This window comes from Pelodiscus sinensis, chromosome 17 (assembly GCF_049634645.1).
Source record: "Pelodiscus sinensis isolate JC-2024 chromosome 17, ASM4963464v1, whole genome shotgun sequence".
Lineage (NCBI taxonomy): Eukaryota > Metazoa > Chordata > Testudines > Trionychidae > Pelodiscus > Pelodiscus sinensis.
Window position 1 is genome coordinate 32,394,036 of NC_134727.1, and position 19,654 is coordinate 32,413,689.

The following is a 19,654-nucleotide window of genomic DNA, read 5'->3' on the forward strand; positions in this document are numbered from 1 at the left end:
TTGATTGTTGATAATGCATTTGAGGGGTTTAAGTTGTGGGCTGTAGGTGATGACAAGCAGAATTCTGTTGTTTTCTCTTTTTGGCCTGTCTTGAAGTAGTTCGTGTTTGGGTACTCTTGGTTTTGTTGATCTGTTTTTTCACTTCTCCAGATGGGTATTTCAGTTTTAAAAATGCTCTATATAGATCCTGTAGGTGTTTGTCTCTGTCTGTGGGATTGGAGCAAATCCGGTTGTATTTTAGGGCTTGGCTGTATACAATAGATTGAGAAATGTGTCTGGGATGGAAGTTAGAAGCATGAAGGTAAGTGTAGTGATCGGTATGTTTCCGGTATAGGGTGGTGGAAATTTGCCCATCATTTAATTGTATTGTAGTGTCAAGGAAGTGGCTTTCTCGTGTGGATTGATCCAGGCTGAGGTTGATGGTGGGGTGGAAGTTGAAGAATTTCACAAGGATCTCTTTTCCTTGGGTCCATATGATGATGATGTCATCAATGTTGTAGCGTAAGTAAAGAAGGGTGCTGGGGGCGAGAGCTGAGGAAACGTTGTTCAAGGTCAGCCATAAAGACGTTGGCATATTGTGGGGCCATGCGGGTGCCTATGGCTATACCGTTGACTTGAAGATACAAATTGTCTCCGAATCGGAAGTAGTTGTGGGTGAGGACAGTCGCAGAGCTCTGTAACCAGGTGTGCAGCGGTGTCATAGAGAATGGTGTTCCTGATAGCCTGTAATCCGTCTTCATGTGGAATGTTGGTATTAAGAGCTTCTACATCCATGGTGGCCAGAATGGTCTTTTCAGGAAGATTATTGATGTTTTGTAGTTTCCTCAGGAAGTCAGTGGTGTCTCAAAGCTAGCTAGGAGTGCTGGTAGCATAGGGTCTGAGGAGAGAGTCAAAATAGCCAGATAATCCTGTTGTAAGTGTGCCAATACTTGAAATGATGGATTGTCCAGGATTTCCAGCTTTGTGTATCTTGGGTAGCAGATAGAAAACTCCTGGTCAGGGAGGAGGGGGAGGGTGTCAGTGTAAATCTGGTCCTGAACAGCATCAGGGAGCTTCATGAGCAGTTGTTTTAGGTATTCTTTAGTGGGATCACAGGAGAGAAGCTTGTAGAATGTGGTGTTGGTGAGCTGTCTAGTCACCTCCTGTTCATAATGACTACAGCGCCCCATTTGTCAGCCTCTATTTATGATGTTAAAATTGTTTGTGAGGCTGTGTATAGCATTATGTTCTGCATGATTGAGGTTATATTATATGATGATGTTTACTGACAATGTCAGCCCGTGCATGTTTGCAGAAGCAATCTGTTCACTGTCTTCTTTCTCTTGTTTTCCCTCTCCTTCTCTCCCACCCCTTCCCTTATTTATTCTTGGATCTGGACTTTTAATACTCCAGTCATCTGAAGAAGTGGATTATACCCACGAAAGCTCATGATACCATCTACATGTTTTGTTAGTATTTAAGGTGCTACTAGACTATTCGTTGTTAAGTTTTTCTTTGTAACATTAATATACTGTTTCACATAAAAACAATAGCAAGGAATAAATAAAAAAGGAGTCATATAAAAAATGGAAACTAGGACAAATAAAGGATGAATATAGGCAAGCAACACGGGAATGCAGAGGCAAGATTAGAAAGGCAAAGGCACAAAATGAGATCAAACTAGCTACAGGCATAAAGGGAAACAAGAAGACCTTTTATAAATACATTAAAAGCAAGAGGAAGGACAGGGTAGGCCCACTGCTTAGTGAGGAGGGAGAAGCAGTAACAGGAAACTTGGAAATGGCAGAGATGCTCAATGACTTCTTTGTTTCGGTCTTCACCGAGAAGTCTGGAGGTGTGCCTAACGTAGTGAATACAAGCAGAGAGAGGGTAAGTTTAGAAGATAGGATACACAAAGAACAAGTTAAAAATCACTTAGGAAAGTTAGATGTCAGCAAGTCACCAGGTCCTGATGAAATGCATCCCAGGATACTCAAGGAGCTGATAGAGGAGGTATCTGAGCCTTTAGCTATGATTTTTGAAAAATCATGGCAGACAGGGGAAATTCCAGAAGACTGGAAAAAGGCAAATATTGTACCCATCTACAAAAAGGGGAATAAGAACAACCCAGGAAACTACAGACCGGTCAGTTTAACGTCTGTCCCAGGGAAGATAATGGAGCAGGTAATTAAGGAAATCATATGCAAACACTTGGAAGGTAATAAAGTGATAGGGAATAGCCAGCATGGGTTTGTGAAGAACAAGTCATGCCAAACTAATCTGATAGCTTTCTTTGATAGGATAACGAGCCTTGTGGATAAGGGAGAAGCAGTGGATGTCATATACCTAGACTTTAGTAAGGCATTTGATACGGTCTCGCATGATATTCTTATTGATAAACTAGGCAAATATAACTTAGATAGGGCCACGATAAGGTGGGTGCATAATTGGCTGGATAACCGTAGTCAGAGAGTTGTTGTTAACGGATCTAAATCCTGCTGGAAAGGGATAACAAGTGGAGTTCCTCAAGGGTCTGTTTTGGGACCCGTACTGTTCAATATCTTCATCAATGATGTAGATATTGGGATAAAGAGTACGCTTATTAAGTCTGCAGAGGATACCAAACTGGGTGGGATTGCAACTTCTTTGGAGGATAGGGACATAATTCAAAATGACCTTAGCAAGTTAGAGAAATGGTCAGAGGTAAACAGGATGAGGTTTAATAAAGAGAAATGCAAAGTGCTCCACTTAGGAAGGAACAGTCAGTTCCATACATACAAGATGGGAAGCGACCGTCTAGGAAGGAGCATGGCGGAAAGGGATCTAGGGGTCATAGTGGACCACAAGTTAAATATGAGTCAACAGTGTGATGCTGTTGCAAAAAAAGCAAATATGATTCTAGATTGTATCAACAGGTGTGTTGTAAGCAAAACTTGTGAAGTCAATCTGCCGCTCTACTCTGCACTAGTTAGGCCTCAGCTGGAGTACTGTGTCCAGTTCTGGGCGCCACATTTCAAGAAAGATGTGGAGAAATTGGAAAGGGTACAGAGAAGAGCGACAAGAATGATTAAAGGTTTAGAGAACATGACCTATGAAGCCAGGCTTCATGAACTGGGCTTGTTTAGTTTGGAAAAAAGAAGATTAAGGGGGGACATGATAGTGGTTTTCAAATATCTAAAAGGGTGTCACAAGGAGGAAGGAGAAAATTTGTTCCTCTTGGTTTCCGAGGACAGGACAAGGAGTAATGGGCTTAAAGTGCAGCAGGGGAGGTTTAGATTGAACATTAGGAAAAAAATTCCTAACTGTCAGGGTGGTCAAATATTGGAATAAATTGCCAAAGGAGGTGGTGGAATCTCCCTCTCTGGAGATATTTAAGAACAGGTTAGATAGACATCTGTCAGGGATGGTGTAGACGGAGCTTGGTCCTGCCTTGAGGGTGGGGGGCTGGACTCGATGACCTCTCGAGGTTCCTTCCAGTCCTATTATTCTATGATTCTATGAATCTGTTTGTTACATTCAACAGCTCTAGGAGGCTTTGCAGTCTTTTTGAAGTGCAAAGAAATTTCCAACAGTTTATTTTCGTTTGTTGTCAATTACTGAACTAGGCTGAGGCAATCTAGTACAATAAAGTTACTTCTGTTTAGTATAATGTCTCAGCTAAAGTTTTGTGTCTGGGTTGTAGTTTTATAAAAATGAAGCAGAAAATGTGAAATTAAAGGTAAATGGGGACATTGTGCAATATAAACAAAAAGTAGTCTCATAACACCATATGTATTTATTTAAATACTTTGAAAATATGAACTAAGCAATGACATATTTGTTTTGAAAATAATGTTTTTCAGTCCTTATAAAGTACTAAGTCTGATTATCATCTCAGCTCCACCAGCATAAATACATATAAAGCACATGAACAGCACTAATGTTATTTCTAAATTATGCAGTTTTGTTAATCCAAAATAACCATTCTGGATTTAGAGTGGTGGAATTGAGGCTACCTCTTTGCTTATGGAAGTGTGAGGACTACAGACACAGCATGCCCAGCTAGCCTAGGTATAAAGTCCATGAGACACGGTTTAGGCAGGAGTTCCAGAAACATTTTTATAGTGGGGGATCCTGATGGTGGAATCCGTGTATCTGGCATTTGTTAATGCTATTTCAAGCTAGGAGTTGCAGCAGCAGCCCCCGTTCCAGCATTAACAGGCTTCCGTGGGTAGAATGCCCCATATACCTGAACCCCCAGGTCCTATGCCCTACAAAGCTCTTTATATACTGAAGCAGCACCTCTCCTTCTACATTACCATGTTTTGCACTGTAGTGTCCCACTGCCTTTCCCCCCTGCCCAAGCCTCTTGCTGCAGGATGTCATTAGACACCATGGGGACAACGGCAAGCGCTGTCCAAGTGGCAAAACTAAGGCCGTTTGGGTGGTTACATCATCATAAAGCAGGTAGAGACCTCAGGAAGTCATCAAGTCCAGCCCCCTGCCCAAGGCAAGATCAGTTCCAACTAAATCAATCCAGCCAGGGCTTTGTCCAGTTGGGACTTATAGGGATGGAGATTCCACCACCTCCCTAGGTAACCCATTCCAGTGCTTCACCACCCTCCTAGTGAAATAAGTTTTCTTAATATCCAACCTAGACCTCCCCTACTGTAACTTGAGACCATTACTCCTTGTTCTGCCATCCGTCACTACTGTGAAAAGCCTTTCTTCATCTTCTTTGGAACCTTCCTTCAGGAAGTTGAAGGCTGCTATCAGATCCCCCCTCACTCTTCTCTTCTGCAGACTAAACAAACCCAAATCCCTCAGCGCTCCAGCCCCCTAATCATTTTGGTTGCCCTCCACTGAACCCTCCCCAATCCCTTCTATAGTGGAGGGCTCAGGGTCCACATCCTTTCTATAGTGGGGGCTCAGAACTGGACACAATACTCCAGATGTGGCCTCACCAGAGCCAAATAAAGGAGAATAATCACTCCTCTAGATCTGCTGACAATGCTTCTCCTACTGCAACCTAATATGCCATTAGCCTTCTTGGCTACAAGGGCACACTGTTGACTCATATCCAGGTTCTCACCCATTATAATCCCCATGTCCTTTTCTGCTGAACTACTAGCCAGTCAGTCCCCAGCCTGTAACAATGCTTGGGATTCTTCTGTCCCAAGTCCAGGACTCTGCACTTATCCTTGTTGAATCTCATTAGGTTTCTTTTGGCCCAATCCTCTAATCTGTCTAGGTCACTCTGGACCCTATCCCTGCCCTCCAGCATATCTACCTCTCCCCCTATCTTAGTGGCATCCCCAAACTTGCTGAGGGTGCAATCCATTCCCTCATCTAAGTCATTAATAAAGATGTTGAACAAAACCAGTCCTACACCCGATCCTTGGGGCACTCCGCTAGAAACCGACCACCAACCTGACATCGAGCCGTTGATCACTACCCATTGGCTCAAACATTTCTATTCATGTTAGTCCATTTATCCAATCCATACTCCCTTAACTTGCTGGCAAGAGTATTGTGGGAGACTGTATCAAAAGCTTTGCTAAAGTCAAGGTATATCACATCCACTGACTTTCCCATATCCATAGAGCCAGTTACCTCATCATAGAAGCTAATCAGATTGGACAGGCATGACTTGCCCTTCGTGAATCCATGTTGACTATTCCTGATCACTTTCCCCTCTTCCAAGTGCTTCAAAATGGATTCCTTGAGAATCCCCTCCATGATTTTTCCAGGGACTGAGGTAAGGCTGACTGGTCTGTAGTTCCCTGGATTGTCCTTCTTCCCTCTTTTAAAGATGGGCGCTACATTTGCCTTTTTCCAATCATCAGAGATCTTTCCCAATCTCCATGAGTCTTCAAAGATAATGGCCAAAGACTCTGCAATTACATTTGCCAACTCCCTTATTACCTTCAGATGCATTAAATCCGGGCCCATGGATTTGTGTATGTTTAGCTTTTCTAAATAGTTCCTAACTTGTTCTTTCCCCACCCAGGGCTGTCCATCTCCTTCCCATACTGCGTTGCCTAGTGCACTAGTCTGGGAGCTGATCTCATCTGTGAAGACAGGCAAAGAAAGCATTAAGTACTTCAGCTTTTCCCACATCATCTGTCACTAGGTTACCCCCCTCATCCAGTAAGGGCCCCACACCCTCTCTGATTATCCTCTTATTGCTAACATGCCTGTAGAAACCTCTCTTATTACCCTTCATATCTCTTGCTAGCTGCAATTCCAGTTACACTTTCACCTTCCTTATAACTCCCCTGTATTCTGGAGCAATATATTTATACTCCTCCCTAGTCATCTGCCCAAGTTTCCACTTCTTGTAAGCTTCCTTTTCCCATTGAAGCTTACCAAGGATGTCCCCGGTAAGCCAATCTGATCACCTCCCATATTCGCGTGTCTTATGGGCATCAGGATGGTTTTTTTTCCTGTGCCTTCAATAAGGCTGCTTTACAATGCAGCCAGCTCTCCTGGACTCTTTCCTGCCCATCAAGTCTCTGAGGGAGTCTCAGTCTGCTCTTCTGACGTCCAGGGTGTGTATTTTGCTGCTCTCCTTTCTCCCTGAAATGGTCCATCTCGATCACGGCTGCCCAGGTGTCACCCGCCTCTACCTCCCCTGCCAGCTCCTCCCTGCCTGCGTCCATTCATTACAAAGCGCCAGGCCCCAGAGAGGCTGGACGCTCGCGCTCCAGCGGCCAGGAGGCGCGGCGGAGCTTCACCCTCACGCGAAGCCGGGCAGAGTTGCGTCAGGCCCGGGCGCGGCCAGCGCCGGGCGGCCGTCCGGGGCAGGGCCGGCTGCCTCCTCGACGTCTCGCAGCCCCAGCGGGTAACCCGGCTCCTGACAGGCCGGAGCGGCCCGGGCCGGGCCTGCCGCTCTACCTGAGCCCACCCCTCAGCCGGCCTCGCTCCCCCCTCCCCCACCTACCCGATGAGCTGCCGCCGCAAGGCCAGCGTCTCCTGCTTGGCGTAGCGCGAGACCTGCATGGCTGAGCTCAGGGTAGCCCCGCCCCTTTCGCATCTTAGGTGTGTGTGGCGTGGCGTGGCGGGGGGGGAGGGGATCATGGGCGGTTGGGAAAAGTGGAGCGGTTGGAGGCCACCTCCAGCCCCGCCTCTTCTGAGGAGGCTCCGCCCCCACGGAGAGGCGGGGCAGTGCGCCGTGCGCGCTCCCCCCGCCCGCCCGCGGAGAGGAGAAAAGCGCGCGACGTAGAAAGGCAGCAGGGCGCGCGGCTCCGGCCTCCCCGGGCCGGCGCGCGTGCAGTCATGCCAAATGCCTTGACAGATACCCGCTGTCTGCAGCGGGCCAGAGCTCGCCCTCGCTTCGAGTCCTCCTGCCTGGATTCGGATTGTCTGAGGCGCTTAGAGCCGTCAGCTGGGCGCCTCTTCCAACATGCACAGCGGGCTAATGAAAAGGGAGTTTGTGCCCTGACACGGGTCCGTCCAAATCCTCCCCTGCGAGGTTTTCTCTTTCGAGTATTCTTATGCTGAAGTGGGTGTTTCCTTAAGTTTCTGTGGGCTGCCTTTCAGAATGGTGTCCGCTATCGCAAACAAACATATTGGCAGTACAATATATAACCCCATTAGGGATGTAAAAATCCAGTTACATTTACATCCCCATGCTTCATACTAGCCTTAAGCAAATAAGTTTGTATTTGCATGTTCCCAGTTTGTTGCTTTTTCACTGAGCAGAACTGACAATGCTGGAGAAAAATGGCCTACTCTGTAACGGGGGAAATCCAGATTGGTCACATTAATTTGTGTGCAGTACGTGTTCATATCACACTCAGGACTGTGGAAGAACTATTGAAAGCCTGAAGGGAATTCTCCCACCCATCCCATTGCTTAAAAAGTTTGCCCTATTTTAAACAAATATTACCAACCAATGCCTGCAACCACTAGTGTTCTGCAGAAAACGGTACTCTGAGAATGCAGGCCTAAGCCCTTTGTGATCTGTTTGAAATAGCTTGATAGTTTGTTACTGAGTAGAAAATAGATTAATCAATTACATGTTTAGTTGCAGTTGTAGACAGATTTACTTAATACATACAAGAGGAATTTAACTTGTGTAAATGTGGATTATTTTGGAAACAATGACCTATCATAGCCTCAAAATTATGTTGATTTAAAAGTAAAATTTGTTTTTTAGTACTGACTTGTTTAATAACTGAATATACAAAGGGAAAAATTAAGAATTCAAATTAACAAAGCTGCTTATCTCATTCTGAATTTGAATTCTTGCCTCATTAAAATATTTAATAGCTATTTAAATAACATTTTATTTTAAAATATTAGCTATTTAAAATAAACATTATTTGGAAAGTTTATATTTAGTTACAGATGCTGCAGTTTGATACATATTCACACCATCATAAAACAACTTGTAAAAGGAGGCAATTTTATTTTTTTAAGTCAAAATATTAACTTTTTACAAATTAAACATAATAAAGCAATGGTTTTGAAGGTTTCAAAATAATGCACTCTCCATTGCAGTTATAAAATAGAAATAAATGATGCATACTAGTTAATACCATTTTAGCATAATAAACAGTGGAAAAGAAACACTATTAATGCCTTTAAAAACAGTTGTTCCCCAAAATTATGATTAAATATAACACCTTTCTTGGCATGTACATTTTAACAGTTTACAAAAGGGGTTAAAAATAAAAGACTTGCTAAATACCTCTTGTATAAAAGTACCTAATTTTGTTTTAGAAAAGCAACAATACATTTTACCGAAACTTAGGAAAGCTTATAATAAGATACTATGCAAAAACAGAGGCCCAACATGCAACCGCTTACTCATGTAAGTAGATGAATAGAAGCAACTGAAGTGAATGTGATTACTCCCATGAATAAGGAATGCTTGCATAACGGTTTATAGGGCCAGACTCTACAGACAAACCAGATAAGCTAATACACTTATTTATAGTCTTCTAAATACTGTATACGTCAGATTTTCATGTAGTATAAAAGCTAACAGTTGTAGCTTTTTGAACTGCAGATAATTGCACTTAGGTTACAGAAAGAGTCCCAGTTAAAAAAGACTTGTATATCTATCCAAAATAATACTGTATAGAGCAACAGAGAGAAGGTGGTTTTGTTTGAACTTTGATTATTTGGATTGTAAACTGATTGTAGCCTTAACTTTCTGATCAGTGGCATTTCCAGCTGTATGTTTTATTAAATTAACTATATCTTTTTCCTGTGAAATGCAGGAACATCAAAGGTAAATGCAGAAAAAGCAAACAATACAAGATAATTATTCTGAGAATTTCTACAATATTGCACTCCATCACACTGAAGTTATCAACTAGAATGCACCTGGTAAGGGGCTGATCCATCTTTGATTTTAGCTAATGGAATTAAGCCTGAAACTCAGGGAGTAATTGTGTGTTTCGCACTTGCAAAATCAGGCCCTAACTATATTTATGTTCAACTACAAAAACAAATCTGAAAATACAAACTCAATCATACACTCTCAAAATAAATTGCAAGATCTAGGGTTTGTATATATGACTTTTTTTGGAAGATATGTACAAACAAATATGTTTATCACCAGAAAAAGTAGCAGGGCCCACTGAGTTACAGATTATGTATTTTAAATACATGCATGAGATTCCTTCCCCTCCCTGCTTTTAATAAGTTTTAGTTTTATAATGGAGCCTCAGAAAAATAGCTAATTGTTCACATTACATGAACCTCAGCAACAATAATACAGTCTCTGCCAGCCTGTAGTACACAGGTGGAATTGTGAACCGCTGATATACTACAGTTCACTATAGTCAGTGTTTTTGATAATTGCCAGTTCTAATGCACTGAGAGCAGATGCCTCAATATCTTTTTCTGACTCACCCTGAACTCTCTAGAATACAGTATAGTCTCTGCAGTATATTCCCATGTGCCTTGTCCAGTTCAGTTTTAAATTCTTGAAATGGCAGGTTTCTGCCACTTGCTTTGCGCTCATATTTCACAAAATAACGTTAGAACATTTTTACTGTTGTTGATTACATGGAATACAAATACATGCAAGAGTCACACAATTAAAACTGTGTACTGAATTATGAACTAACTATAAGCAAGAGAGGTGGAGTTGCAAATATTTATTGTACCCAGTGGTTTACTTTGATGTTCATTAGACTATCAAAAGAAGTAGATTAAGTTACTACTGGTCACAAAAGTATTTAAAACTGGATTAGATTCAGATCTGGCATTTACAACAATTTGGCGTACAACTGTGAAAGACTGGTCGACCCCCTAGCAAAATGCAGTGAAAATGGATTAAAGTAATTAGTAGTTATCCCTAATTTTCTGCGTTCCTACAAGAATAATTATTCTTAGCATAACAGTGGAACAGTTCATCTCTGCATACAGGTTGTCTTGTAAGGCTACCAAGGTCAGTAATGTCCAAGGCAATGTGCCAACTTTGTGTGAGTTGTGCAAATTAAAGTGACTTGGGCAGCTTGAAATAATTAAAAATGTTTCATTAAATATTTCAATAACTTTCTTGCTAACAAATAGGAAGTCCAGTTCTATTTATTAAGTGCACCAGCAAATTTTTAATTATAAATCCACTGTTTTTATCAGCATTACACAAAAAATGCTTATGAAGTAAAAACAATCCTACACATACAATGAGGGAAAACAATACTGAAGTTACAGTGTATCCTAACTGAAACCTGTATCATTAAAAAGAAAAAAAGACAGATGGCCAAATTTTACTCATAGCTACACTGGTATGAATTCTGTTGATTAGAATTAGGCCAACACTTTAGTACTTGTCTAAAGATTGTTTTTGTAAGAGCACCTTTTATTGCTTACATTTTATAGTGAGATTTTTAATCCTCTTTTCTTGTGCATTTGGTTCATTGGTCAGATGAATCTGATAATATGGAAAATATTTAAGAGTTTTCTTTCCTCTCAAACTTTTTCTGTGGAAGTTTGGCTGGCAAGCTCAGATTTTTTGTCTAAGAAGCAAAGTGATTTAATTACTAGGACAATAATTAAGTAAGAACAAATGAGAATCTTATGGTGTTTCCCATTATGGTGATATGTCAGAAAATGTACAAGATGAAAAAAATTGAAAATATGAAACTATATTTAAGTAAGTATTCTGTTGTTTTACAGATATATTTCAATAAAATACATGACAGTTATCCATACTTCTCCCCCAAATTAACATCAGAAAAATCTGATTTGTCTTTCCCCAACATAAAGCTACTTATTTAACTAGAAAACATATTCCTCTAGGGGGCAACATTAAACAACAATTCAATTGCTATTGATGTGCCAAATGGGTATTACATTGTACTAGTTTTGTTTATTGAAATTTCATGCCAAAAGGATGTACATTTATTTATACTGAAAGATGATTTATGGCAAAGGGTGGCTGTTTATCATGGCAATAAATCTGCAAGTGCCATGGCAAAACAATATTGTAAGTTGTTTGTCATAGGAAGTGTTGAGAAGATTTAAATAAATACCATTTACTTTATAAGTGAATTGCACAACACAATGTAGTGGTGTGTAATAGCTGAAAACTCAAGCTCTACTACATGGTATGTAGAGACTATCTAAGTTCTGATCATGCATTTGAATCTCTCTGGAGGGAAGGGTTTGTCTGAACAGATCTAACTGCAGGATTGGGACCAAAATTTGTAAAATATCATGAAGGAACCTTGCTCCATCATGGGCTGATGCCAGTTTTATGTCATCTGTGTAACTACATACATTTGTCTGTGAGACTAAATAAAAACAAACAAAAAAGCAACCCTAAGGACAGGGTTTCTGTCATGGAACCTTTGGCCATAACAAATGTACAACCTTTTATAGTAGATAACCATGGTAATATAGCAGGCAGCTTAAAAATATGGAATATGCTTAGTAGATATTTTAGACATGGGTAGATTCCATCATTTTCAGTTTTAGCATGAAAATGACTTGTTTAGTTTAAAAGACATCAGACACCAAACATATGAAACTATAAAACGGAAAAGCTGACAAACATTTTATACTTTGGTTTGCGCATAAGAAATATTTCAGTTTTAACATTAGGAGAAAACATTCACAGATATTTTAAATATACAGAAGAAATAAATGTATCATCATTGTGTATACAAAAATGTCAGCATCTGTGAATGGATGAAAGAAAATAAAGTATGTAGTAACATGATTTCTTAATTTAACTTCCAGAAATAACTATCAAGGCTTGGGCAAAACTATTTTCAGTTTGGAATCAGACTGAGTTTTCTCCCAATCACTTTCTTAATTAGGAGAAACATTCTTCATTTAGCCTCCAAGTACAGGTTGAACTTCTCTAGTGTGACACACTGTGGTCTGGCAACATCTGTGGTCCGGCATGATTTTAGTTAGTCGGTTGTCTGCTTATAGTGGGTTTGGCCAAGTTTCCCACCGTCCCATAAAGTTTGTTTACAGCCACCAGTCCTGGCTCTCAGTGTTCTGTGCTGTTATTCAGCAACTATCCTTAAATGCCTTCTAAGGGACCAGAAGGCAGTAGAAGTGCTAGTAATGATGCTAAGCATAAGCATGTTTTTTATGCTTTATCAACTTGTTTTCTTTTGCCAAAGCAGTAACAACAACACTTTGTTATGAAGAGAGCTGATAAGCCTTGGTTAGGCATAGGCTAATATATGGTTTATCAGTACAGTCAGACATTCTTAAGCAGCATTGCAAGCACTGGTCCATTTATTTGCCTCGGTGAAATAAAAATAGAGAAACCCACTCACTACAATATTGACCTTCTGTGGTTCGGCGAATTCTCTGGTTCGGCACTGGTCAAGTCCTGAGGGTGCTGGAGTAGAGAGCTCCAACCTGTAGGTGATTTCATCAGCTGCAAACTACAATTTCCCCAACAATCATTAGGTTGTGTAAAATGTTGTCAGTGGTTCTATCTCAGGCTCCCAATGTCTATATTCTGGTAGCACTGACCTGGAGTTTGCAATTATGTGAAATATTTCGAAAGGACAGAAGGTATCTTCCCTATGGGAAGATCTCCCAACACTAGGGCTACGTCTAGACTGGCCCCTTCTCCGGAAGAGGCATGCAAAGCAGGCAAGTCAGAATAGGGAAATCCGCGGGGGATTTAAATATCCCCCGCGGGATTTAAATAAACATGGCCGCCGCTTTTTTTCCGGCTTGGGGAAAAGCCGGAAAAGAGCGTCTAGACTGGCGCGATCCTCCGGAATAAAGCCCTTTTCCGGAGGATCTCTTATTCCTACTTGCAAGGAATAAGAGATCCTCCGGAAAAGGGCTTTATTCCGGAGGATCGCGCCAGTCTAGACGCTCTTTTCCGGCTTTTCCCCAAGCCGGAAAAAAAGCGGCAGCCATGTTTATTTAAATCCCGCGGGGGATATTTAAATCCCCCGCGGATTTCCCTATTCTGACTTGCCTGCTTTGCATGCCTCTTCCGGAGAAGGGGCCAGTCTAGACGTAGCCTAGTATAGCATTGATGCAGTCACTCCGTTGCTAGCATTAATTGTGCTACATTAATGCTAGACCAACAGTGAGAGATTTACATAAAATTCTGCATGGACTAGGTCAGACCAGGCAAATGGACTGGAACTCAGGCCAAGTCAACGCTGGCACTTTACAGCGCTCTAGCCTTCTGGCTCAGGGGTTTGAAAAAATACTCCTCTCCCCTCCCCTCGCACAGCAAGTTACAGTGCTGTAAAGCACCAGTGTGAACCGGGCTCCCAGCACCGTTAGCCACTCCCCTCACAGAGGTGGTTTACATAGAGCAGCACTCTGCCATGGCCACACTTTCACTTGAAAGCACTGGTGTGGCAGCAATGCCACAGCTGTGCTTCAAACTGTTAAGTGTAAACAAAATCAACAATTGGGCACTTATCATGATTGAAATGATAGGCAGAAGGGTGCAGCTCTCAAAGCAAGCATAGAGCTAGGACTGCCCCAAACAACAGGGAATGAAATAAATCACTCTAGCTTTAGAGCTTGTTTACTTTAGTGCACTAGAGTAGTATGATTTGTAAAGCTGTGGGCTATACTGTAAATGCCCCAATGTAGATCCTGTTGACATACTCTAAAAGATACCTAGGTTCATGCTAACATAGTCAAACAGGAAATGTTACAAATAATTAAAATGCATTTTTATTTGCTGGTTAAATTATAATCCCTTTTTCTTGACCGATTAATCTGAATTTTAATCAGTATAATTATAGAGAAAAGTAAAAAATACAGCGTACACCTTTATAGTCTTTATATAAAGGCAAGTAATACAAAACCAGAGTGGCTGACAAATATAAGAAATGAAGTTAACTGCATATTCCTGTGAAGTTTATGTAGTCCACAGCTCCTACCATGATAAGCTGTATGTCCATTTCTGGCATTAACACTCTCAGTTGTCTAGGAGGCTTTCCTAAATACATCTAGTAGAAATAATGCACTGACGCATTGATGCTAATTCATGGGCATCATTCTGAAACTTTCTACTATCTGTTTGGGGACTTTTATGGAGCACCATCTCGCACTGAGCATGCTGCTTTCATTCTTTTTGTATTCTCACATCAACATAAGCTTGCATGTGCCCAGTAGACTCAATGGAATAATGGCCTAAACACAAGGCTTGTATCAACACAAAAAGCAGCATAGGCACAAAACTGTGATGATGCCTCTTTCTTTATCCTTTAGTTCCACTGTGCTACTAAGAAGTGCATTGGGAGGTGCACAGAGATCAAAGGATTGCAGTGCTTTGCTGTGCATCCTTTTCCTTTCAGAGTCAACTCTTCTCAGTCCGATCTACAGCTTCTTCCAAGATGTCAATACCTCCCTTCCCCAGCTATTTGACTCTGTACAGCTAGGTATGCAGCTGCTGCTCCCATCCAGGACCAGCGTATTTGATGGCTGGGCAGTCACTCTTTTAGGTTTCACCAATCTGCCTTGCTACCTTACTACTCTTGCTCCTGCACCTACTGCCTGGGTCTTGACATTTTGGTTAATTAGGCTTTACCTAAGGGAGGAAATAGGCTCAACCTGTTTACCAATATATCTAAGTTTTGTCTGACCACTTTTCAATGTCATTGGCATTTACAGTGAAGTCCTCTCCTCATCCCACAAAGAGCAACCATTAGCTTTCTGGATGTTCTCATTTCTTCAAGAACAGAATGGAGCTGGTCAAAGACAACTTTCAGAATGGGATTCAGAATGTCACTCAGTTCACATGGTATTTTTGAGCGACTGTGTGATATACACTCAGCCTGAGTTCAAACTCATTTACAGCACAGAGAGAGAGGGGTATGGGGGAAAAGGGGTTGATGAAGAAGGAGTATGTAGATCAAATTATACAATGTTCAGAAAATAAGCCCCACCAACCGAGGTAATTGAACACTATTTCATACTGTAAGTTCTTCCAAGTTTTGGGAACACCCATGTAGCACTTTTAATTAATCTCCTGCTTTAGAAAAGACTTTAGCAGCGTTCTTGCTATTCACTGAGGCTAAGATAGCAATTAAAAAAAAGTTTGTTTGGCAGATGAGATTTCCCAGGTTCTCTGGGTTCTGCAGTAACAAAGACGGACTCCTCAGCAAGATTCTTCAAACTCTTTAGCCACATAACCAAGAAGATTAAATGTATGTTTCTTCTAGAGTTTTGTCATTAGTAGTTGAAGCATGCACAGATAGCCTAGTTCATTATAGTTAGTCAAAAATGTATTATTTCCATCAGGGTAGGAGCCTGTAGCAGCGAATGGGGTTGGGCAAGCTGAAAGTCCTTTCATTCGGTCGGATGACAAATGATTCTTTCCTTCATTTCTAGGGCTGCATTCTTCTTTTCTTTTTTACTTTCAGCCATGCTTTTTCATCCTTTTAGTGAGTGGGCAACAGAAATGCAGAGTTGAAAGTCAAATTTAGAAGGATCTCCATCCTCCATGCTTTTAGGCACACTAGGCAACAATTTGTCTCAGTACTGTTAGTTCACACAGAAGCATTAGCAGCAAATACCATTATTTCTGTCCACTGCAGCTTGTTTGTATATAAACTCCCAATGTTGTCATGCATGTCCTATGGGCTTGAGAAACTTCAGAACATGTTGAAAGTCCATAAATGACAGCATCCAGTATAAAAAAGATCAATATATTACTGTTGATTTTTTTTACAAAAATTAAAAAAGTTAAAATATGTCACACTATTTACATACTTTAAGCTTCATGCTTAGAGATCACTGAAAAAAAACAGACAGACATTTTATTCACAAACACACTCATTCATCGCAAAGTAGTTAATTATTGTTAATACAGTAAGAATTAGCCCTAAATGCTTCAGCATAGAATTAAATACAGTTCCCCTTAAAGGCCCTGCCCACATTTTAACTGAGTTTGTAACCAGCTAGTGATGTGGTCAGCTCTTAAGTTTATATCCCCACATCACATGGTTAAAATCTGGTTAATAACTGCAGCATTGCCAGACTGTTAGTCTGGGACTTGCTTCTCTGTCTGTAACGGATTTACAGTACTGTCCTTTGGCGGTACAGAGAAAATGCCTTAACCATACCCCACATAATTAGTTTGGGCAGTCCTGCTCCATAGCTCTCTGGGCACTATCCCAGGATGCACTATCTTGTGTGCTCCTGATGTTCTTCCCTGGGTGCATCTACGCTGCAGGGCTTAACTCGAAATAAGCTATGCAAACTGAGCTACATCAGTTGTATGTCTTACTTCAAAATAGGGGGTGTCTATACAGCACTTATTTAAAAATAGAGCACTCTTCCTCCAACTTCCCTTATTCCTTGTACAAGGAGGGTTACAGGAGTCGGAGTAAGAAGTCCTCTAGCTTGACATTATTTCGATATAGCCCCGGTTATTTCAAAATAGTGTGGTAGTGTAGACATACCCTGTCTGTATGCATTAGGGTGCTTTATCTCCACTACTGAGGCACTATGAAATAGCTGTCCAGATTTTCCTAGAATGCCCTATACACACTTTCAGGTATGGACACACAAATCGGAAAGCAGAAATACTCTTGGGTGAGGGGTTTGGCAGTACCACCTGGCTTCAAGTTGCAATAACAAGTACATTGCTTCTGCTTTCAGCACCATCACTATATAAAAATTGTTCCAGCACCCCTGTCCGGTATGAAGCCAATTGATTTGTAACTTGGTTAAAGAGCCTAAAAATTCGACCTGGTTTCAGAATCATGGCTAAAAGCTTAAGTATGGGCAGGGCCTAACAGAGAACTGTAAAGCTAGAATGGAAATTAAGTTAAACCCAGATTTCTTGAGTCAAGCACCTTCACTAATAAAGTGGCAAGGAACATTCAGCAAAGAAGCTTTCACTGTTCCCAATTCATTAAAGCTACCCCTGATGGTAAGTTCACAAGCACAGTGGCATCCTTGAAAACTGTGGCATCTTTGCTGTCATAAAAAGCCACTAAAAAGCTATATTCTCAAGTAATTTGTGGTTACTGAGGATGACATCAAGAGAATTTGGAAAAATAATTTTAATACATTTATTTGAATCTTATTGGTGAGGAAGCTTTCAGCATAATTCCTATTCTGCACTACCTTGGGTTAGAGTGAGGCACATTTATTCCAAAAATTTGGGCTTAACTTAGTTTTCATTTGTGCAGAACAACTGAAACATTTAATTTTTAACATTTTATTATATTTACAAAATGGATTATGTATGCATCCTATAAACGTAGCCTTCCACTCTCTGGGCCAGTTTAGCTGTTTGGTGGTACAAATATTTGTCTGTGTAATTTAGGCCACTTGGATGCATAAACATCTAAGTGTGCCCATAAATCTGGTACAAAGAGATATAACTTGCCCTAACCTGCAAACTGAGTAGCTTTTTTTCACATAAATGTTTCCATTAACCTAAATGCAAGCTACCCATATTAATCAAGTTACTAAACTGATTAAGTAACGATGAACATGACTGGATCCCTAAAATGCAAGCGTAAAAATGGAGCCCTGGGGAAGCCAAGTCTGAAGTCAAAAAACAACTTTAGCACTCTATGGACAAGATTTATGAGGAAGGTATTCAACAACTGCAAGCTATGGAATTTTATCCACTTCCTCTGTAGCATCTGATTCTACTATTGTAAGAGACAGACTACAGCGGTTCTGCTCTGATGCAGTATGGCAATTTCTACATAAGGTACGTTCTCCATTGCAGTTTACGCGAAGTTCTGAAACACAAATAAAAAAGAAAACTGCAACTGAATTCAAACCACTGACAAAGCAGGGAACTTCACTCTACCTTGTGCCAACATCCCGGTACAGGCAGTCCATCTGGTCCCTGAAAAAAATCAATTCACAGGTATCATTTCTGTTGGAAGTTACCTAAGTGTCATGCTGAAAAAAATTCAGGCCATGATGCAGGATTCAACAGCACAATTGATAATGAAGGATTCTAATTACCATGCAAAAACGTATATTGTATATAAATAAAAATACATAGGCAAGAGAAACAGTGTATTAGGAGTAATAAAAAACTGGACTCATAATGAATTAATTTCACAACCTGATTTAAAAGGCTGTGGTTTACACAAGTACAGATGGAGGGAATTTTGCAGGAGCACAGCTTTTGGTGGTTTGCTTGTTTTAGGGCAGCAGTTCCCAGCTACCAGGCCACGGACTTCTGGCTGCTGGACCGTGGCAACTCTGGGGGTTGGGGTTGGGGTACACAGCCCAGTGCCTCCTCTCCTGCCACAGCTATTGGGAGAGGCATGTCCTGCCCCATCTCTCTCAACCAGCCAGAGCCGGGGAGGGGGCGGACTCTCCTCTTGGACATGGAAGAGCACTTTGCTGCGCATTGGGAGGGCCATGTGGAACCCAGCACGGCAGCCTTAGAGCAGCCATGATCCCGGCAGCGGCACTCAGCTGGCAGCTGGGAGACAGTGCAGAGCTAGGTGAGGGGGGTGGGGCAGGCACTGGGGGCTCCAAGGGCAGGGCTAGTCCTGGAGGGTCTGGGGGTGGGGCTGGCTCTAAGAGGTGGGGGGCTGACATTGGGGGGCACTGGGGCATCCAGGGTGGGGAGCTGGCATTGGGGAGCTCTGGGGGTGGGAGGTTGACACTTAGGGGGTTGTGTGAAGGGGACTCGGCGGCCAGTGGCTGGCACTGGGGGATAGTGGAGGGCTCTAGTGGTTAGGGCTGGCCCTGAAGGACTCTGGGGGCTGAAGCTTTCGGCAGACAGGTAACATGTTATTTGCATATTCATTATCTGCATAATGAATGGGTTTGCTGGTCCCCAGTTTAAAAAAGGATGGGAACCACTGTTTTAGGCTTTATTTTTTTTAATAACATCTCAATTTGTTTTAGTCTGATCCTACAACACTTAATCCCCTTTGAGAAGTCTTGCGTTGGTCCACTGATTTCAGTGAGATTTCTCTTAGGCTACATCTATACTGCACTCTTCTTGAGCAAAAGCATATGCCAATGATGCATGGATTAGCATATTGCCATGCTTCATTTGCATAGTTAATTAGGTGCTGTTTTTGCGCAAGAAGCTTTTGCACAAAAAGGAGCCATCTACACAGCTCCTTTTGGTGCAAAAGCCTCTTGCGCAAAAAGGCCCCTAATTAATTATGCAAATGAAGCATGGCAATGTGCTAATCCATGCTTCATTTGCATAGGCTTTTGTGCAAGAAGAGTGCAGTATAGACATAGCCTTAGATTGTAAACTCTCTGGGGCAGGGTCCATCATTTTATT

The 19,654-nt window shown here is 41.6% G+C and overlaps 2 protein-coding genes across 2 annotated transcripts in view; both read right to left on the reverse strand.

The window, feature by feature from the left end:
- Positions 1-7,034, reverse strand: part of PHYKPL (5-phosphohydroxy-L-lysine phospho-lyase) — a 30,453-nt gene extending 23,419 nt beyond the window's left edge. Inside the window, exon 1 of the mRNA XM_075900480.1 lies at positions 6,902-7,034. Coding sequence (XP_075756595.1) covers positions 6,902-6,960 — 59 coding nt within the window. The 5' untranslated portion in view covers positions 6,961-7,034. The remainder of the gene's footprint in view (positions 1-6,901) is intronic.
- A 7,047-nt stretch (positions 7,035-14,081) lies between these two features.
- The window catches only part of COL23A1 (collagen type XXIII alpha 1 chain), a 395,641-nt gene continuing 390,068 nt past the window's right edge, over positions 14,082-19,654 (reverse strand). The window contains exons 28-29 of the mRNA XM_075900481.1: positions 18,203-18,241; positions 14,082-15,806 (exon numbers count right to left, since the gene is read on the reverse strand). Coding sequence (XP_075756596.1) covers positions 15,756-15,806; positions 18,203-18,241 — 90 coding nt within the window. The 3' untranslated portion in view covers positions 14,082-15,755. The remainder of the gene's footprint in view (positions 15,807-18,202; positions 18,242-19,654) is intronic.